This window comes from Hemicordylus capensis, chromosome 1 (genome assembly GCF_027244095.1).
Source record: "Hemicordylus capensis ecotype Gifberg chromosome 1, rHemCap1.1.pri, whole genome shotgun sequence".
NCBI lineage: Eukaryota > Metazoa > Chordata > Lepidosauria > Squamata > Cordylidae > Hemicordylus > Hemicordylus capensis.
Window position 1 is genome coordinate 296,537,580 of NC_069657.1, and position 16,592 is coordinate 296,554,171.

Genomic DNA, 16,592 nt, shown 5'->3' on the forward strand with positions numbered 1-16,592 from the left:
GTACTTGCATTTAACATGTCTAATTAGCATCTAGTAAAAAACACAAACTAACAATAGTTTTTATAAAGAGTTGAAATAGGCTCTTTTCCACTGGGCAAAACATTGGGTTGATAGTTACAATGGATATTCCAGGACTACTGGGCGATCAACAAACAAAAGAAACATGGTGAGGCAGAACTTGGCTGCCGACAAGAAATGCAATGTTGAAATTATTCTTTGGTTGCTGCCTATAAAGAGGCCATATGCTCTTCTAATATTCTAACCCCTCTTCTCTTAATGCTCATATTTACTATCAAGAGGCAATGGGATGCTTGCATTCCAGAATGCACATAAAGGCTTGGAGGGATCAATGACTAGTCATCAAGGCCATATAGAATCATTTTAACCTGGGAGAGCAATTAAACTAATGTCCAGTTTCTCCAATAAATAGCTAGTCTTTCCAGTGTTTGCAAATCTCCCCATCCACACCATTATCACACTTCAGTGGTTTGCCAATAATAGTATAAGCTTCTCAATATAGCCTTGGGGTAATCATTTTTGGGGTGTTTTTTTTAATGTTACATTTAACAATTGTAAAGAGGGAAAGAAAGCACAATATTAGAAGTTGTCAGCAATGCACAGGCTATGTTATATTTTAAATCCCATTGATATTTAGGAACAATAATCCTATATGTGAAATAAGTGTGTTCTGCAGAAAGAATGGGTGAATAGGACAGCTGTGTGTTTTTCTCTGTAGTGGGCAAAGCCATACACAATTCAGTGAATTTAGTGCTTTAAAGAGCAAGAGAGTTAGCAGCAAAAGTCCTCTATCTGCAGAATAGCTATACAAGCAGGAGCAGTAACATACTCTTCCCTGCACTAACCATCAATGTGCTCTATGGCTGAAGATAATTTCAGATTGTATGGGAGGATGACCAGTGGGAGACATTCCATTGATTTCAGTTCATCTCTCTTTTGCAGATGGTATCACTAAATCAGAAGATCATCTTTCAATCTTTAATGTATACTCGGTATTCCCTTGCTGTATACCAACATGATTATCCGTCCTTTTCAGGTGTGAACTAAGAGATTATGAACTAAGAGATTATGGCTTGGAGTGTTTAACGGGGCTTGGGACTTAAGACCATAAATACCTCTGTGGTTGCCATCTACCCAATGTCCCACTGCAGATCTTAAGATAATCAGTGAATTGATCTTGACCAGACTTCCTTCTACTTTTTACATCATGTTTGTACCACAAGAGTATGAAGAGAAGTTTTCTCTATGGTTTCCTTATATTTGTGAAACTTCTTTCCAATAAAGACTTGCCAGAATCTGAAGCTGACATTTACCAGGTACACCATAAAACATTTTTATTTCGCCTTATTTAAAATAGCTGGGGTGACATGGGTATGGGAGAATTTTAAATTCGTTACTGTATTTGTGCAGTGTTTCACTGGGCATTTTATTTTCAGGTTTATTGATTTCTTTACTTTAATGTCACCCACTTGCCCTCAGCCTTTGGGATAGGACAAGCAATTAAACAAAAGGCAGAATCCAATCCAGTGCACTAAAACTCACTGAATGACTGACATGATGAGCAGCGGTATGGCACGCTGTGCACTACGTTGGAGCTGTTGTGGCCTCTTAAGGCAGCCCTGATGCTGCAGAGAATGACATGTCAGCAACAGCACCATACTGCTGTGCATCATGTCAGCCATTGATTGCAATGGGCTTAAGCACACACTATGTGCTGGATTGTGGTTTACGTAATAAACAAGATCCAATTGGTCCTTAAGCATCTAATCTTCCATGACAGTTAATGATACACAAGCAGGTAAAATGGTACTGGAGTAATAATGTAGGAGTTTGAAAGCTCTTGCATTTTTCAGAACTCTTTATCAGGAAGCATAATCTCAGATATATATGTGGAGAACATAAACTAGGTTATTTGGATTATGTATACCTGAGATTTAGCCTGTTTTATAGTTACATTTTTGACAGTGGTTATTTATAGTTTAAAGGCATGCTCATCGAGACCCAAGTAGGTATCAAACAAATGTCAAACAATTGATCAATTTACAGGCTTTAAAAAGAGAGAGAGAAAATCAAATTGTTGGATAGAAGACTGAAAACAAATAGAGTGTATTAATATGCAAGGTACAACACAGGTGGACAAAGAAGTGTAGTGGCTGTTAGCTAATAGAATAGTTTTAGTGAAGGAAATGTTGTTAGACTAGAATATCCATCCATTACTGTACCTCTGTGGATGACACTTGATATTCAGAGCACTCTGGTGGTTTACAAGGAGATGACGTTTTGCTGTTTATCAACCATGGTTTACCATAGTTGCGTGTTAAATGATGGAGTGTCTGTATGAAACAATGGCAAATCACCAGTGTGAAGAACAGTCAATGGACAACAATGTCATGGAGAGGAATATTCAGATTATGGAGACTGAATCTCACAGAAAAAGAAAAGAAAAAAAAACAAGAAACAAAAAACCACCAAACAAAGTAGGAACAGTTGACAACAAGCATTCTATACAAAGGAGAATGTATGTGTGCTTTTTAAAATGCAGTGGTGGGGATTAATGTTTTTCTCCTTTAAAAGGTGTATTCTGTTTTCTAATGAGCTTACATGTTTTTTTCCAGTCTTGCATGACCGCTGCGATTGTAAGGGGGGAAACAATGAAAAATGTTGTTAGCTTTCTTTGAAAAACAGAAAAATTAAAACCTTCCCTATTGTTTTTAAGGGCATCTTATTGCAAACAATAGCAAACTTCACCCCACTTTATTATTAACTAACATTGAAATTCAGCGGCACCATGTCATGGCATACCTTGGGTGTACTGGTAGCAACAGCTGGTGTCAGAGTTCCTTGAGCAGGTGGATTTGACACAGATGTGGATCTGTTGGGTGAAGCACCCCTTGAAGAAGGCCGTGATCTACGCCCCCTTGGTCGGAAAGCAGCCATACTTTGGCTGGCTCCATCTGCCAAAATGAACTTCTCACGCAGTTCCATGTTTGTCCTCCCCTTCGCTACAGCAGGTGAAAGGGAGAAGTGGAGAAGTCTGATTATTCCCATGGCTCCCTTTCCATTCCATCGGCTTCACCAGGTCTCACACAGACAGGCCAAACAAATCAAACACATTAGTGAGTAATGCATTTGTTTGAGACAAAAGAATTTGTTTGTAGAGTGCATATCTAACATTTTACGCCAGCAAAGATGAACCGCTGTCAACATAAATCAGCATGATAATGGAATGGCTCAACATGCTACTTGGTTACCAAGGCACAGACACAACCTGAAGACCCATTTGACTAATACTACTGCTACTTGTACTTGCTCGGATGACTCAGAAACAGATGCTGCCTATGATGAGTAAACACTGAGAGAAAAGCATAAACGATAATAATTCTAAACTATAAAATAATGCAGTTGGGCAACATGCAATGACAAACAGAACTCTCAAACTATAAAGTAGTAACTGGATGCTGGGCACACACATACGCAAGTGTAGAGGCAAACGTGAGAACCTTCCAGAAGGATCAGATGTGTAAAGATGTTAGCTTTTGGTTTTCTCTGGATTAATGGCAATTGCTTTTGAAACACTCCTCAAGTGTGTCAAAGGAAATTTAGAGGCAAGTTCTCAAGCACCAGCCAGTGTAGAAACAGTTAAGCTAAAAAATGTGATACATGTAGCAATTTGTTAAATTATATATGAATATGCAGTAAATCTCAAAGCAGAGTGGAAAGAAAATGATAAAAGAAAGAAGAGCAGGAGAGACAAAGAGAGGGGTTTGCCAACCTATAGTAGGCTGAGTAGTAATTGAAGAGTTTGATTCCGAACGTAACATTTTACTCCCGTGATGATGAACTAGAAAAAATGATACAGGATATGGGTCATATTAAAAGAAAATTGTTAGCAGGAGAAGAAATCAATTACAGCAGTTGCATATGCAAGAGTTTCAAAGCTGCAGGCCAAGAGATAGATCTTAAGTGATAATAAGTTACAGCTAGCTGTTCCTAAACAGGTTCATTTAAACAAAAGAAAATATTACTGATGTAATCTTAGTTGCACAAAGTTCTAATGTCATCTTTGTAAAAAATGGCTCCCCTGCCAACATAAGAAAGAAATGTGACTTGGGGTGACAGGGTGGGGGGAACAGACATAAATAAATAAAGAAATAAATATTTCGTGATATTTAAGTTGCATGAAATGAGCACATCACATACCACACAGTGTTTGATATAATGGAAGCTGGTCACTATTAAAACTCCCAGATTGCTAACAGTGACTAAGTACAGCTCATGTTTTTATGGACCTCAGTAGAGATCCAGCAGACTATGCATTTTCAGTAGAGGTCCATGAAGACCGGGGTGCACAACTCAAATGTCCTGGAGGGCTGGAACCATCCATGACTTGGTGTATGGGGGCCAAGGTCAATTCTCAATACATTAATATTAATTGTTAAATTAATAATTTAATAGGAGGAGAAAGAGGGATGGGATCAGTGGTCTACAGCCCAAGAACATGGGACATCTGGTCTCAAGTGGCCAACTGCATTGAGCTGCTGCTGCTGCTGCTCGTTAGCAGACAGGCCAAGAACTCTTCACGGCTCCTGCTGTTCCTGTAGGATATTCCTACCTGGGGGCCAGCAAAAAAGTCGTCGTGGGCCAAATCTGGCCCCTGGGCCTTATGTTGTGCAGGCCTAATAGACTGCATGAGCAAAGAGGAACCTTTTAAGGTGGTGAATTCTCTTATATTTAGCAGGGGGAGACTGTCCCTATTCAACTTCTGCACAGCATCTTTCCAGTGAATGTTGCTGGTGTCTATCTTGTGTTTCTTTTAGACTGTAAGCCCTTTTGGGATATGGAACCATCTTATTTATCTTGTAATGTAAACTGCTTTGATAATGTTTTTGTTGAAAGTGCTACAAAATATTTGCAACAATTAATATTCATAATAATAATTCATGGCAGACCTCGAGAGAAACACAATTTTCCTTCTCCTTTGGAGAGACGTTTTCCTTACAAAAACCCTGCTTTGTTTGAGAAAATACATGAAGTATCCCTAATTCTTATTTTTTTTAAAGTGCTTTTCAGGCTCATATTCAGCAATACCAGGAATGCCAAACACATGTTCTGATGTAAAACAGTAAAAATCCCCTATACTCTGGGGTAAAAAATCCCCAAGACGTGTTTGAATGTTTGTGTGTACCTCAGTTTTGAAAAATCCAAAATCTTATCCTGTTTCTTTATTCAGTGGAGCTGACGCACACCTCTCCTGTTGTGAAGTCTGGTGACAATCTATCAGATTTTTAAAAGCCATCGCAATATTAAGTATCCCAAGCTTTGCTCTCATGACTTGTGTGGAAGATGGGTAGAATTTAGATATACCTAATCATATTATATAAATAATAAGTAGCTATTTATAAAGATGTTTAAATATACATATACATTTTTTGATACATCGTACTGAAAATGTGCATAACATTTTAGGGATGTGCACGGAACCTGTCTGGAGGCCCTTTATAGGCCTCCGAACTGGTTCGAAGAACTGGTGGTTTCGCCGATCTGATGCTGGGGGGTGGCCCTTTAAGGGCGGGGGAGAGTGCACTTACCCCTCCCACCGCATTTCTCCCGCTGGCACTCTGTTATTTTCCAAAATCCATGGGGCAGCAGCACCGGCAGGGGAAAAGCCGAAAATAATGGAGTGCCAGCAAGGGAAAAGCGGTGGGAGGGATAAATGCACCCTCCCCCACCCTTAAAGAGACACACACACACCCCAACGTCAGACTTCAGCTCCGTGCACACCACTATAACATTTGAGCATGACTTCTTTTCGAATCACATTCACATCTAACCAGTGTTTAAGCATCACATGATCACATCAAGGCACAAGCTTGAATCATAAAAATGGAGAAGAAAGGGTCATTAATTGGCTTTTTATCAAGTCAGAGCAGAGAACCTATTTAATCTGATTAGCTACATTACCGTAGCAGTCCATTATAATCAGAGTCAAATCTCTTAATGCCATCTATGTCCTGTTAGACTCTTTAGAGTGGAATTTGAGATGTGATTATGCAATTGGCGGAACGTTCAGTGCAGACGGCATAACTAGCTCAGCATGCTAGGCTGTCATGTACTCCTGTACAGCAGGAATGGAAAGCATGACTCAAAACACAGAAGGAACAGATTATTCATGAAGGATACAATTTACTCCTTTTCTTAACACTGTTTGTTAACTGTATGAACACGGTTATCCAAACATCTGGGGAACCAAGGTTGGGTAACCCCAATATATAGGACTCCGCAGTACGGTACAGGAAGCAGGCTTAAGTGATAGGATGCTGAGAGCTGTAGTCCAACAACATCTGGGAGAACAAGCTTGGGAACTTCTGTACTAGGAGATGCTCAGAGAAACAAATCTGCCACTGCCACACCACCATTTCGCTCAGCTACTGCCTCCTCCTTTTCCTTCTGGTCTTTGTCTCTGCTGCTTGCCCAACAGACTCTTCCATAATGGCTATATTGGAACCATACACAGGCGTGCTGCAGTCTCATATCTAGCTGTATATGAAATGGTATGATAGGCAGTGCCCTGGAGCATTATTATGGTTGTTTCCATTTTGATCCCACCCTTCGGCCACGGAGCTCAGCACATAAATAGTTCCCCAGTGCAACCCCAAACCCACTCCCCTTTAGCCTCACAACATCCCTGTGAGGTAGGTTTGGCTGAGAAATGGTACTGGCCCAAGGTCACCCAATGATCTTCATGGCTCATTGGAGACTTGAACCCTGGCCTCTCTGATTCTAGTCAAACAGCCTAACCTTTGCACCACACTAAGGGCATATGTAAGGGTTACACTGTTCTAGTGTGTGCGCACTAAATGAAAATGTTACTCAAAGCAAATCTGGCAAGCAGTGTTCCCTCTAACAGGGATTCCCAGATGCTGTTGACTACAATTCCCATAATTTCAAAGCAAAAGCCATTGCAGCTGGGGATTCTGGGAGTTGTAGTCAACAACATCTGGGAACACTGCTGGCAGCTAGCCCAGAGAGCGGTACCCCACCCCCACCCCCGCCGCCCAATGTCACAATGTACAGTAGGCAGTGGTGAAAGAACCTGGAAAACCTTCATTTAAGCTCCAGGTGAGGATTTCTCCAGATTCAGTTTCTGGCTCCTCATTCCCAATTGACAAGCATTGTGATTTCACAGCATATAATGGAGGATACTGCCAAAGAATCTGGACTGGGGACAGGGACTAGGAAGACACCAAGGAAGTCCTCAAGCATTTTTAGGTGAGTGTGTTTCCAAGTCCCTGTTTTGCATTCTAGTGTATACTGCGATGCTCCTCAACAAGAGGCTTCCCACATACCTTTCCTCCCCCCTTTGTGGAAAGTTTAAAAACCCCAAACAAAAATAAGTTGCTTAGCCCACCAAGAAAATACAAGGGGAATGTTAAGTAAAATAGTGGCTATTTGCTGATTCAGGAAGGAATACTAAAAAGGGAATTGTCCTTATCCCTTCTAGGGAACAAAAAACACTACAAAGAACATTATTAGCATGTATGTGTTTATTTTCTTATGTAGTTAAAAGTACTGTGTATTCTCAAATGGGAAGTCCACTGTGGCTGGGGATTATGGGAGTTGTAGTCCAACAACATTTGGGGACCCAAAGTTGGGAACCCCTGAGTGAAGGCAGGGTTTCTCAACCGGTGGTACTCCAGATGTTGCTGAACTACAACTCCCATCATCTCCAACTACAATAAAGTATAGCTGGGAATGAGGGGAGTTGTAGTTCAGCAACATGGAGTACCACCGGTTGAGAAACCCTGAGTTAAGGGATCACCACACTTACTGGGAGGTGGAATCTGCCATTAGATTAAGATCATTGGCCTAAGCCACAACCTAATGAGCTCTTTTCCTTTTTAACTTGAGAAATTACACACAGAGAGGAGGAGAGCCACTGACTTCCTCTCACCATCAGTTGTTTATTACATCTCCATTCTTATTGGCCAGTTTTCCCTAGAAATTGAGATGGGGAAAGGCAGGAAAAGGAGTAACTAGGGAGAGGGAGAGGGAGAGGGAGAGAGAGAGGGAGAGAGAGAGAGGGAAACAAATGAGAAAGGAAGCCAGTGGCTCCTCCTTCCAAGTGTGCTGTGTGATTTCTATTCCTTTCAGCTTTCTCTGCTAGGGATGTTCAACCAGCTTGATCTTGAGCTGGTTCAACATCAAACTGGTCTAGCTCGTGGACTCACCCTTGAGCCTGACTGGGCCTGGTTCAACTCAAAGTTGAGCTAAGGTCGAGCTGAACCCCGCACGTTGGCACGGGGCTGGTTCAAGGGTTCTAGAGGGTTAAAAAAAATTTCTTTTTTAAACTTACTGCTGGGTTCAGTGATGGCCTCAGGGTACATAAGAACATAAGAACAGCCCTGCTGGATCAGGCCCAAGGCCCATCTAGTCCAGCATCCTGTTTTGCACAGTGGCCCACCAGATGCTGCTGGAAGCCACAGGCAGGAGCCGAGGGTGTGCCCTCTCTCCTGCCATTACTCCCCTGCAACTGGTACTCAGAGGCAACCTGCCTTTGAGGCTGGAGATGGCCCACAGTCCTCCAACTGGCAGCCATTGATAGACCTCTCCTCCATGAAATTATCCAAACTCCTCTTAAAGCCATCCAGGTTGTTGGCTGTCACCAAATCCTGTGGTAGAGAGTTCCACAAGTGGATCACGCGTTGTGTGAAAAAGTACTTCTGTTTGTTGGCCCTAGACCTCCTGGCAATCAATTTCAAGGAGTGACCCCTGGTTCTAGTGTTGTGAGAGGGAAAAGAATTTCTCTCTCTCCACTTTCTCCACACCATGCATGATTTTATAGACCTCTATCATGTCTCTCCGCAGTTGTAGTAGTAGTAGTAATTTTATTTACAGTCATTGACCAAACAGAAAATGGAAACTAGCAAGCATTAAAATGTGTGTGTATATATATATACAATTTAAAATTGGGATGATATCTACTACTACTACTGATATCTACTACTACTACTACTCCGCAGTTGTCTTTTTTTCTAAACCAAAAAGCCCCAGGTGTTGTAGTTTTGCCTCATAAGAAAGGTGCTCTAGGCCCCTGATCATCTTGGTTGCCCTCTTCTGTACCTTTTCCAGTTCAACAACGTCCTTTTAAAGATGTGGTGACCAGAATTGTACGCAGTACTCCAAGTGTGGTCGCACCATAGTATAAGGGCATTATAATATTAGCAGTTTTATTTTCAATCTCCTTCCTAATGATCCCTAGCATGGAATTTGCCTTTTTCACAGCTGCCGCACATTGAGTTGACGCTTTCAATGAGCTGTCCACCACGACCCCAAGATCCCTCTCCTGGTCCGTCACGACAGCTCAGGTCCCATCAGCATATACTTGAAGTTGGGGTTTTTCGTCCCAATGTGCATCACCTTACACTTGCTAACATTGAACCGCATTTGTCATTTTGTCGCCCACTCCCCTAGTCTAGAGAGATCCTTTTGGAGCTCCTCACAATCCGTTTTGGATTTCACTACCCGGAAGAGTTTGGTGTCATCTGCAAATCTGGCCACATCGCTGCTTACCCCTGCTTCTAGATCATTTATGAATAATTTAAAAAGCACCGGTCCCAGTACAGATCCCTGGGGGACCCGACTTCTTACTTCCCTCCATTGTAAAAACTCTCCATTTATACCTACCCTCTGTTTCCTGTCTTTCAACCAGTTAGCAATCCACACATGTACTTCTCCCCTGATCCCATGACCGCTAAGTTTCCTCAGGAGTCTTTGATGAGGAACTTTGTCAAAAGCTTTCTGAAAGTCCAGGTATACTATGTCAACTGGATCACCTTGATCCACACACTTGTTGACACTCTCAAAGAACTCCAAAGGTTGGTGAGGTAAGATTTACCTTTGCGGAAGCCATGCTGGCTTACTCCCAGCAGGGCCTGTTCTTCTAGGTGCTCCATTAATTTGTCTGGAACGTACATTAGGCTAGCCGGCCTGTAATTTCCTGGATCGCCCCTGGATCCCTTTTTGAAAATTGGTGTTACATTTGCTGCTCTCCAGTCCTCCGGTACAAAGCCCGATTGCAGGGATAAGTTATATATTTTAGCAAGGAGGTCAGCAATTTCACATTTGAGTTCTTTGAGGACTCTTGGATGGACGCCATCCGGCCTTGATGATTTGTTAGCTTGCAGTTTTTCCAGACAATTTAAAACATCATCTCTTGTCACTTCTATCTGATTCAGCTCTCTAGCCTCCATCCCTAAAGAGCCTGGTTCAGGAACAGGTATATGCTCAGTATCCTCTGCCGTGAAGACAGACGCAAAGAACTCGTTCAGCTTCTCTGCAACCTCCATATCCTCCTTAATAATCCCTTTCACTCCTTCATTGTCTAATGGTCTAACTGCCTCCCTGGCAGGTTTCCTGCTTCTGATGTATTTAAAGAAGTTTTTGTTATTCCCCTTGATGCTTTTAGCTAAATGTTCCTCAAACTCTCTTTTTGCCTCCCTTATTGTCACCTTGCATTTCTTTTGCCAGAGCTTGTGTTCCTTTCTGTTCTCTTCATTTGGACAGGCCTTCCAATTTCAGAAGGAAGTCTTCTTCCCTTTTATGGCTTCCTTGACGGTACCTGTTAGCCATGCTGGCATCCTCCTGGTACCTTTCCTCCTTGTGTGTGGCTGTGGCCATGTGGGGGTCTCTGGAAGTTCCCCCTCTCCCTGCCATCCTCCCCCCAGTTGCTGAAAGGCCCTATTCCCTGCTGTTGAGAACTTTGGAATATTTAACAGGCACAGTTTTCAGGTAGTGAATGTCAGTCAGTCATTGTTTCTTCAATATGTGGCCCTTAAAAACAGCAAGACATGTAATTAAGTAGAACTCTTTGAATGAATCAGTGCTTCCCTAAGCCAGGAATTTTATATAGTTTACATTTCATCCTTCCTGCAAAAAGAAACCCACATGACAGCAATTGTACATACTCAATGAGTCACCTAAAGGTGCCTTCTCACATACCTCTGCAAGGATCATTTTTCACTAAGAACTCATCTAGCGCCATCCATCCACCTCCAACGCGAACCATAACAGTGCTCCGCAGAATACGGACAAGACGGAGTTGCTGGGAGTCACCAAACTGTTCGGAAAGATAGGAAAACATGCTAAAGGTTTCTAAGAGGTTCTAGAGAGCAACGTGCACTCCAAGCCAAGAAGGTTAACATCAGCCACACCTAATATGCTCCCTAATCATTAGTAGCAAAATCACCAGAGAGGTTTTCATTATGTACACAGTCAGGCGTTTTTTTCAAACTGAATGCAACTGCATTAACCCAAGAGGTAGCAATGAGATTATGGGGGAAAGAGGGAGAGGCAGAGTGCAAGGGTACGCTGCTAGTTTTAATTTTATGCTGGATTCTTGTGAGTCACATGATTGTTTTTTCAAAGGAGAAAAATTAGTTACATGAAACACAAAATGATTGCATCAATCAACTTGTTACTTCAGCATTAAAACCTTCACTGACCTCTCCTTGCAGAAATGATAACAAGAAACTTCCCGCTGAAACATGGATTAGAACTCCTCATGAAAGGAGGGAACCTAACCACAGAACCCATAACAGCTATGACCACTCCATAGAACAAGACAGAAAAAAAACAGCCTTTTCAACAGGGTTGCTCAGCAGAAAAGAACCTCCTTCCGAATATCTTTTTCACCCAATTTCTCTTATGGCTGGGGTTCTTAGACTTAAGTCCCCAAACACTGTTGGACTATAACTCCCATCATCCCTAGCCACATGGGGATGATGAGAGTGGTAGTCCAACAACACCTGGGGACCCAAATCTGACCACCCCCCCGTGGCTGTTCACACAACTGCACACATGCTGCGGGGGGGGGGGGAGGCAGGGTTCAACCTATCTTCCTCCAGATGACTGTTCACAAACTGGGTGGTATGCAAGTCATGTGTCCACATGACCAGCGCTGTCCAGACCAGTGAGGGTGAATCTCCAAGCTGCTCCTGGCAGCGCTGGTAAACAGAGACTGGGACTCATTGTCCCGGCTTCTGTGAATCTCACAGTGTCCCACGCGACATGCGTGATGCATTGGGGACTTCTCCCAAGAAAGGGACACTCTAGGTGCCTATCTCTGTGCAGCCGGGCTAGGAAGTAGGGCCAGGCAGCTCTACCCCACTGGGATCAGGCCCGATACCAGCAGTTCTCACGTGCAGCCTAACCAAGGCTGGGCGTCCCTAGCCTGGGTTAGACTGAGCGTGAGAACGACTGAGCATGAGAACAGTCTCCCTGTCTTATGGGAAAACTGCCTCTTTGGGTAGCCAATCTAAGTCAGTTTAACCTAAGACCTTTCCAGCAATATCTAATTGTCCCTTGGAAACTCTCCAAAGACTCTCAGAGTGTATCCACACAATCGTTTGTGTGTGTGGCTGCTAGAATGTGAGTTCTTTGACTATGCTATGCATTCCAGACCATTATCACTTTCAGGACAGCCAACATGTACTTCTTCTCCATACTTATTTTGTAACTGCTTTTGGTTTCAAAGGGTTAAATGCTGTAGCAGTGCACACTGGGGTGGCAGGGACAGAGCCTTCAGTCACAATCTCTGTCTACATCCCTCTAACAGCATTCTTTACAAGTGTTATAGGCCACCAATTTTAAAAAACAAACAAACCAGTTTGAGGGCTCTAATTAAGTAATTATCCAAATGTGGGAAAGGATGTCCTTTTTTAACTTCCTGGGGCCTTATAATTTGACCTTTTATTAAACACAGTGCTTCATATACTACTGGTAGTTTCTACAGCACTGAGGTTTAACCCAAAGGCTGACTGAAGTGATCTAAAGGCTGTTTTCCCCAGCTTATAAACTAATAGACACTTTGGGGAAAGGAGTGCAAAATATAGTGAATGGCCGTAAGAAATCTCTTATGTTTGTGCTCTACACACACACACATACTTCAAACCCACTTTTTAAAAAGCAGTCTCTGTGTTAAAAATGAACATGAAAAATATCCCTAAGAATACATTTTATCAGTCGAGCTCTCACTTCAACACTGCAAGTGCTCCAAATCAAAGCTAGAGTTGCCAGGTTGCAACCATCCAATTATTCTTATTCTTATTATTTTGCTTAGTTCACTTGATAATTACAGGCAGGATCTCACACAGTATCTAGAAAAAGTTAACCAGAGAGATTAAACACTTCTTAGCTCAGACTACTCCAAGGCCAGATCCTGCCTGTCGGTACACAAGGAGAGTTCCTACCAAAGGTCAAACTGGAGTAAAAAGCAGAATTTTATCCTTTGAAAGAAGTAATGGTTTTGACTGCACTGCTTGCCCAGTAAATGTTTCAAATGCAAATCATACAACTGAGCACTTTGATTTTTAAAACACCTTACTGGGATACTGCTTAAGCAAAAGGGGAAGGCATAATACTTTTGGGAACCAAATAATAGGAAAACACACAAACTTAACTAATTCGGGAGAAGTATATTACAAGTAAGCAAAAATGCAAATCTGAAATGTGCACCATGTGAATTGCTAAATAAGCATAACGTGGTTTTATAATAAGGAACCATTTTTGCCATTTAAAGTTTTATGCTGCAGAAGCTGCTTTTCAGATGAGGCCCTTTGGAAAACATGCTCCGCTTAGTATGGCTACTTCTGAATTGCTCTGGGAAGAATTGGCCAAGAACCTTGGAATGAAGACATGTGGCATATAACCTGGGTCTAACTAAGGCCACAATTTCATTCAGCTACTGATCAGCAGCTGATATCCAGAGCAAAAAAACACTTGCAGAATGAGAAATTTGAGGTAGCACAAGAAGTTAACTTAGTTGCACTAAAAACAGGAATTGCATGAGAGCGCTGTTGAGAGTGCTTGCTACAGCACTCCTGTGCAAAAGTTCCCATTGAAATAAATGGGGCAGGTGCAACTGTTGCACAAGTGCAAATATACTTGTGACAGCACAACACTAGTCTGGCATAGAAACTCCAGACTTAGCACAGCTAGCTAATGCAACTGTTGTAACTGCAAGTGATTTGTTGTTCTGGATGTCAACCATGAATTAAAAAGCAATCGTTGAACCTATCTTTGCCTGTCCTTGTACAGCTGCCTATGATCCCTTAGGTAAATTAGCAGAAAACTAAGTATACACTTGCACAGAGGGGCATAGCTAGGGGAGAGGGGCCCCATGTTCGCCCCTTTCTCAGGTGGCCCCTCAGAGTGAGGGAGATAATGAAGAAAATAGGCAGGGGTGGAGCTGAGCTGGGGGCCCCAGGTTCTTTGAACCTTTTCGCTCAATTACAGCTACATCCCTAGGCGGCAGCAGAAAGTTTTCTGAGCTCTGTAGTGCCTCTTGGGGGCGGGGAAAAAGATTTTCACTAAGGTCCCTCAGGGACATATTGTTAGGTGGTGCAGGGCACTTCCAAGAGAAGGAGATATTAGTGAAAGTTCCACCCTGCCTCAACCAATAGGTGCTTAGGAAGCTCTCCGCACTTCCTTTGAAATGGGGACCACAAGAAGGCTGATTTTAAAAGTTGTTGTAGATTATTTGCTGGAGGTATCAGTAAAACATGGCAAATGTTGTTCCTAGTTACATTCATGCTAATTCATCAGGATATGATTTACTTACGCTTTTGGGGCTACTTACAAATCTTTTAGCTTTGCTAAAGCCATTTGCCCAAAATAAAAACCAACTTTCTGATTCTAAAGCTCTTAACGTTTTTTGAGGCAATGGCCTTGCCAAGCAAAAAACAGGCAATCACTTCAGAAAGTAGCACAATGAAGGTCTGCACACAGAGCAAAAGAGGAATAAGGCAGTACACATCTGGAACGCAGTCTGTATTTGGTGCCCAGTCATGATGGTTTTTATGGAAATATGATTTTAAATTCAGTTTTGAATATACTGGATTGCTCCCCTCAAAGGCTTAAAAAAGAGGTATAGGGCTAGAACATCTGACAGTGGGATGCAGCATGGAAACCTAAAGGACACTGCTGGGATATGCCCCATATATTTATTTATAGTTCAATTTCTATCCTGCATAACAAAATCAAAATCCTAACAACAGTTTTTGTGCGTAGTCCACAAAAAGCCATTTGAACGATACCATTTTTGCAGTCTATTATCTGGTTCCCTTAAAAGTAATCTCATTAATGAGGCAGCGACAGGCAAAAAGGCAACTCCGCAAACAAGGAAACCGGTTAAGCATTTCCATAGAGGAACCACAGCTGACCAACAATTAATTAGCTCAGGGTGAAAGGATGGGGAAGGACAAACCACTGCAAGCTGAAATGATGATATATTAAAAGAATACTAGGAGAACTCCAGAACACATTCCACTGTTTATACCTGATTTCCCAGGAAGAACTGATAAGAGATGAAAAATGGGAGAAAGACATAATTAGTGTAACAGCAAAACCTCTACATGACTCTAGAACACACTCTAATAGCACACATATTCAGAATCTCTATCTTAGAGATGTGCAGGCAATGTTAGCGGTCTGGGTTACGAATGCTGAAGGAGACCTGAGCCCTATGACACCTATCCATGGCTTCCTTCGTTACATCATCTCGTCAAACAATGATGTTATTACAAAAACAAAAGGAAATGGGATAGTTCCTCTGCAACTTGGCAAATGCCTATTGATACCTGACACACTTCTCTAGATGAAAGGAAAGTATGTTCTAATGAAAACAAAATTAACAGGATGATAATGACTGGGTATATTTTAATTAAATATTTTGGAAACCCACTGTCCAATATGTTGAAAGAAACCACTTTTATTCAAATGTCAACAAGTGTCTTAGTGCAAGATCCCAAAAGGAATGGGTGCATGCCAGTGCACACATGGATTTTATGTAGCAACCCATTAAAAGTAAGCCCTATCACCAATTCCTTAATAGTTTCCCCAAAAGCAAGGCTCTTTACAACCTCAATGAGAGAAAAGATTTCTAGTAACTTCAGTGCAGTAACGTTGTGATTTTTTAGTATCAAAATCCAATGTTCACATAGGATCAATTTAAAGCAGGGGCTCCAAAGCATGCTGTCTTCAGATTCGAACAAAATATATCAAGTTTATATAATTTAACTTAATTTAATCCAAATGCTCAGACTTTCCTGTTCTTTTCAGAAAACCCATCTTTAACGCAACAGACAACATGGATGGTTGTTGTTTTTTTAAACTTACTCGGTACTTGTTATCACCAATCTGCTCCACCTGGAATCGCTTTGCACATTTACATTTTGCTACCTGCCTTGTCACCTATCAAAAAAGACAACCAGAATCAATCAAAAAATGTTATATAATTGATAAACTGTGGAAGCAAACAAGAGAATTTTGGGACTATAATGTCAGCATGCAATTTCAGTGGGATGCACTTGTAGGTAAGGGAGAAACAAAGAATACCTCATCCTCAATTTTGTCTGCATCTGTCAGAGGCTTGTATGCATCCTTGTTTGGATGAAGCGCTGCTACAAATTCATAATAGTCAATATATCCATCGCCATCTCTGTCAAATATATCAGCTACTGCGCTCATTTCTAATCGGCTAGTAGGGAACTCTGTAGGCCAAAATAATAGCTTGCATT

General features: G+C 41.9%; 1 protein-coding gene across 32 annotated transcripts in view; it reads right to left on the reverse strand.

Annotated features, from left to right (window-relative positions):
* Window positions 1–16,592, reverse strand: part of DST (dystonin) — a 488,434-nt gene that overhangs the window by 6,819 nt on the left and 465,023 nt on the right. For 17 of the 32 annotated variants that reach the window (XM_053286448.1, XM_053286445.1, XM_053286454.1 and 14 more), the window contains 7 exons: window positions 16,411–16,565; window positions 16,192–16,266; window positions 15,353–15,370; window positions 11,017–11,134; window positions 3,791–3,859; window positions 2,821–3,020; window positions 2,241–2,351 (listed from right to left, as the gene is read on the reverse strand). In XM_053286448.1, the coding sequence (XP_053142423.1) occupies window positions 2,241–2,351; window positions 2,821–3,020; window positions 3,791–3,859; window positions 11,017–11,134; window positions 15,353–15,370; window positions 16,192–16,266; window positions 16,411–16,565 (746 nt within the window). Of the gene's footprint in view, window positions 1–2,240; window positions 2,352–2,619; window positions 2,647–2,820; window positions 3,021–3,790; window positions 3,860–11,016; window positions 11,135–15,352; window positions 15,371–16,191; window positions 16,267–16,410; window positions 16,566–16,592 lie in introns of all 32 variants that reach the window. The other 15 variants (XM_053286461.1, XM_053286453.1, XM_053286477.1 and 12 more) reach the window with 7 other exon arrangements.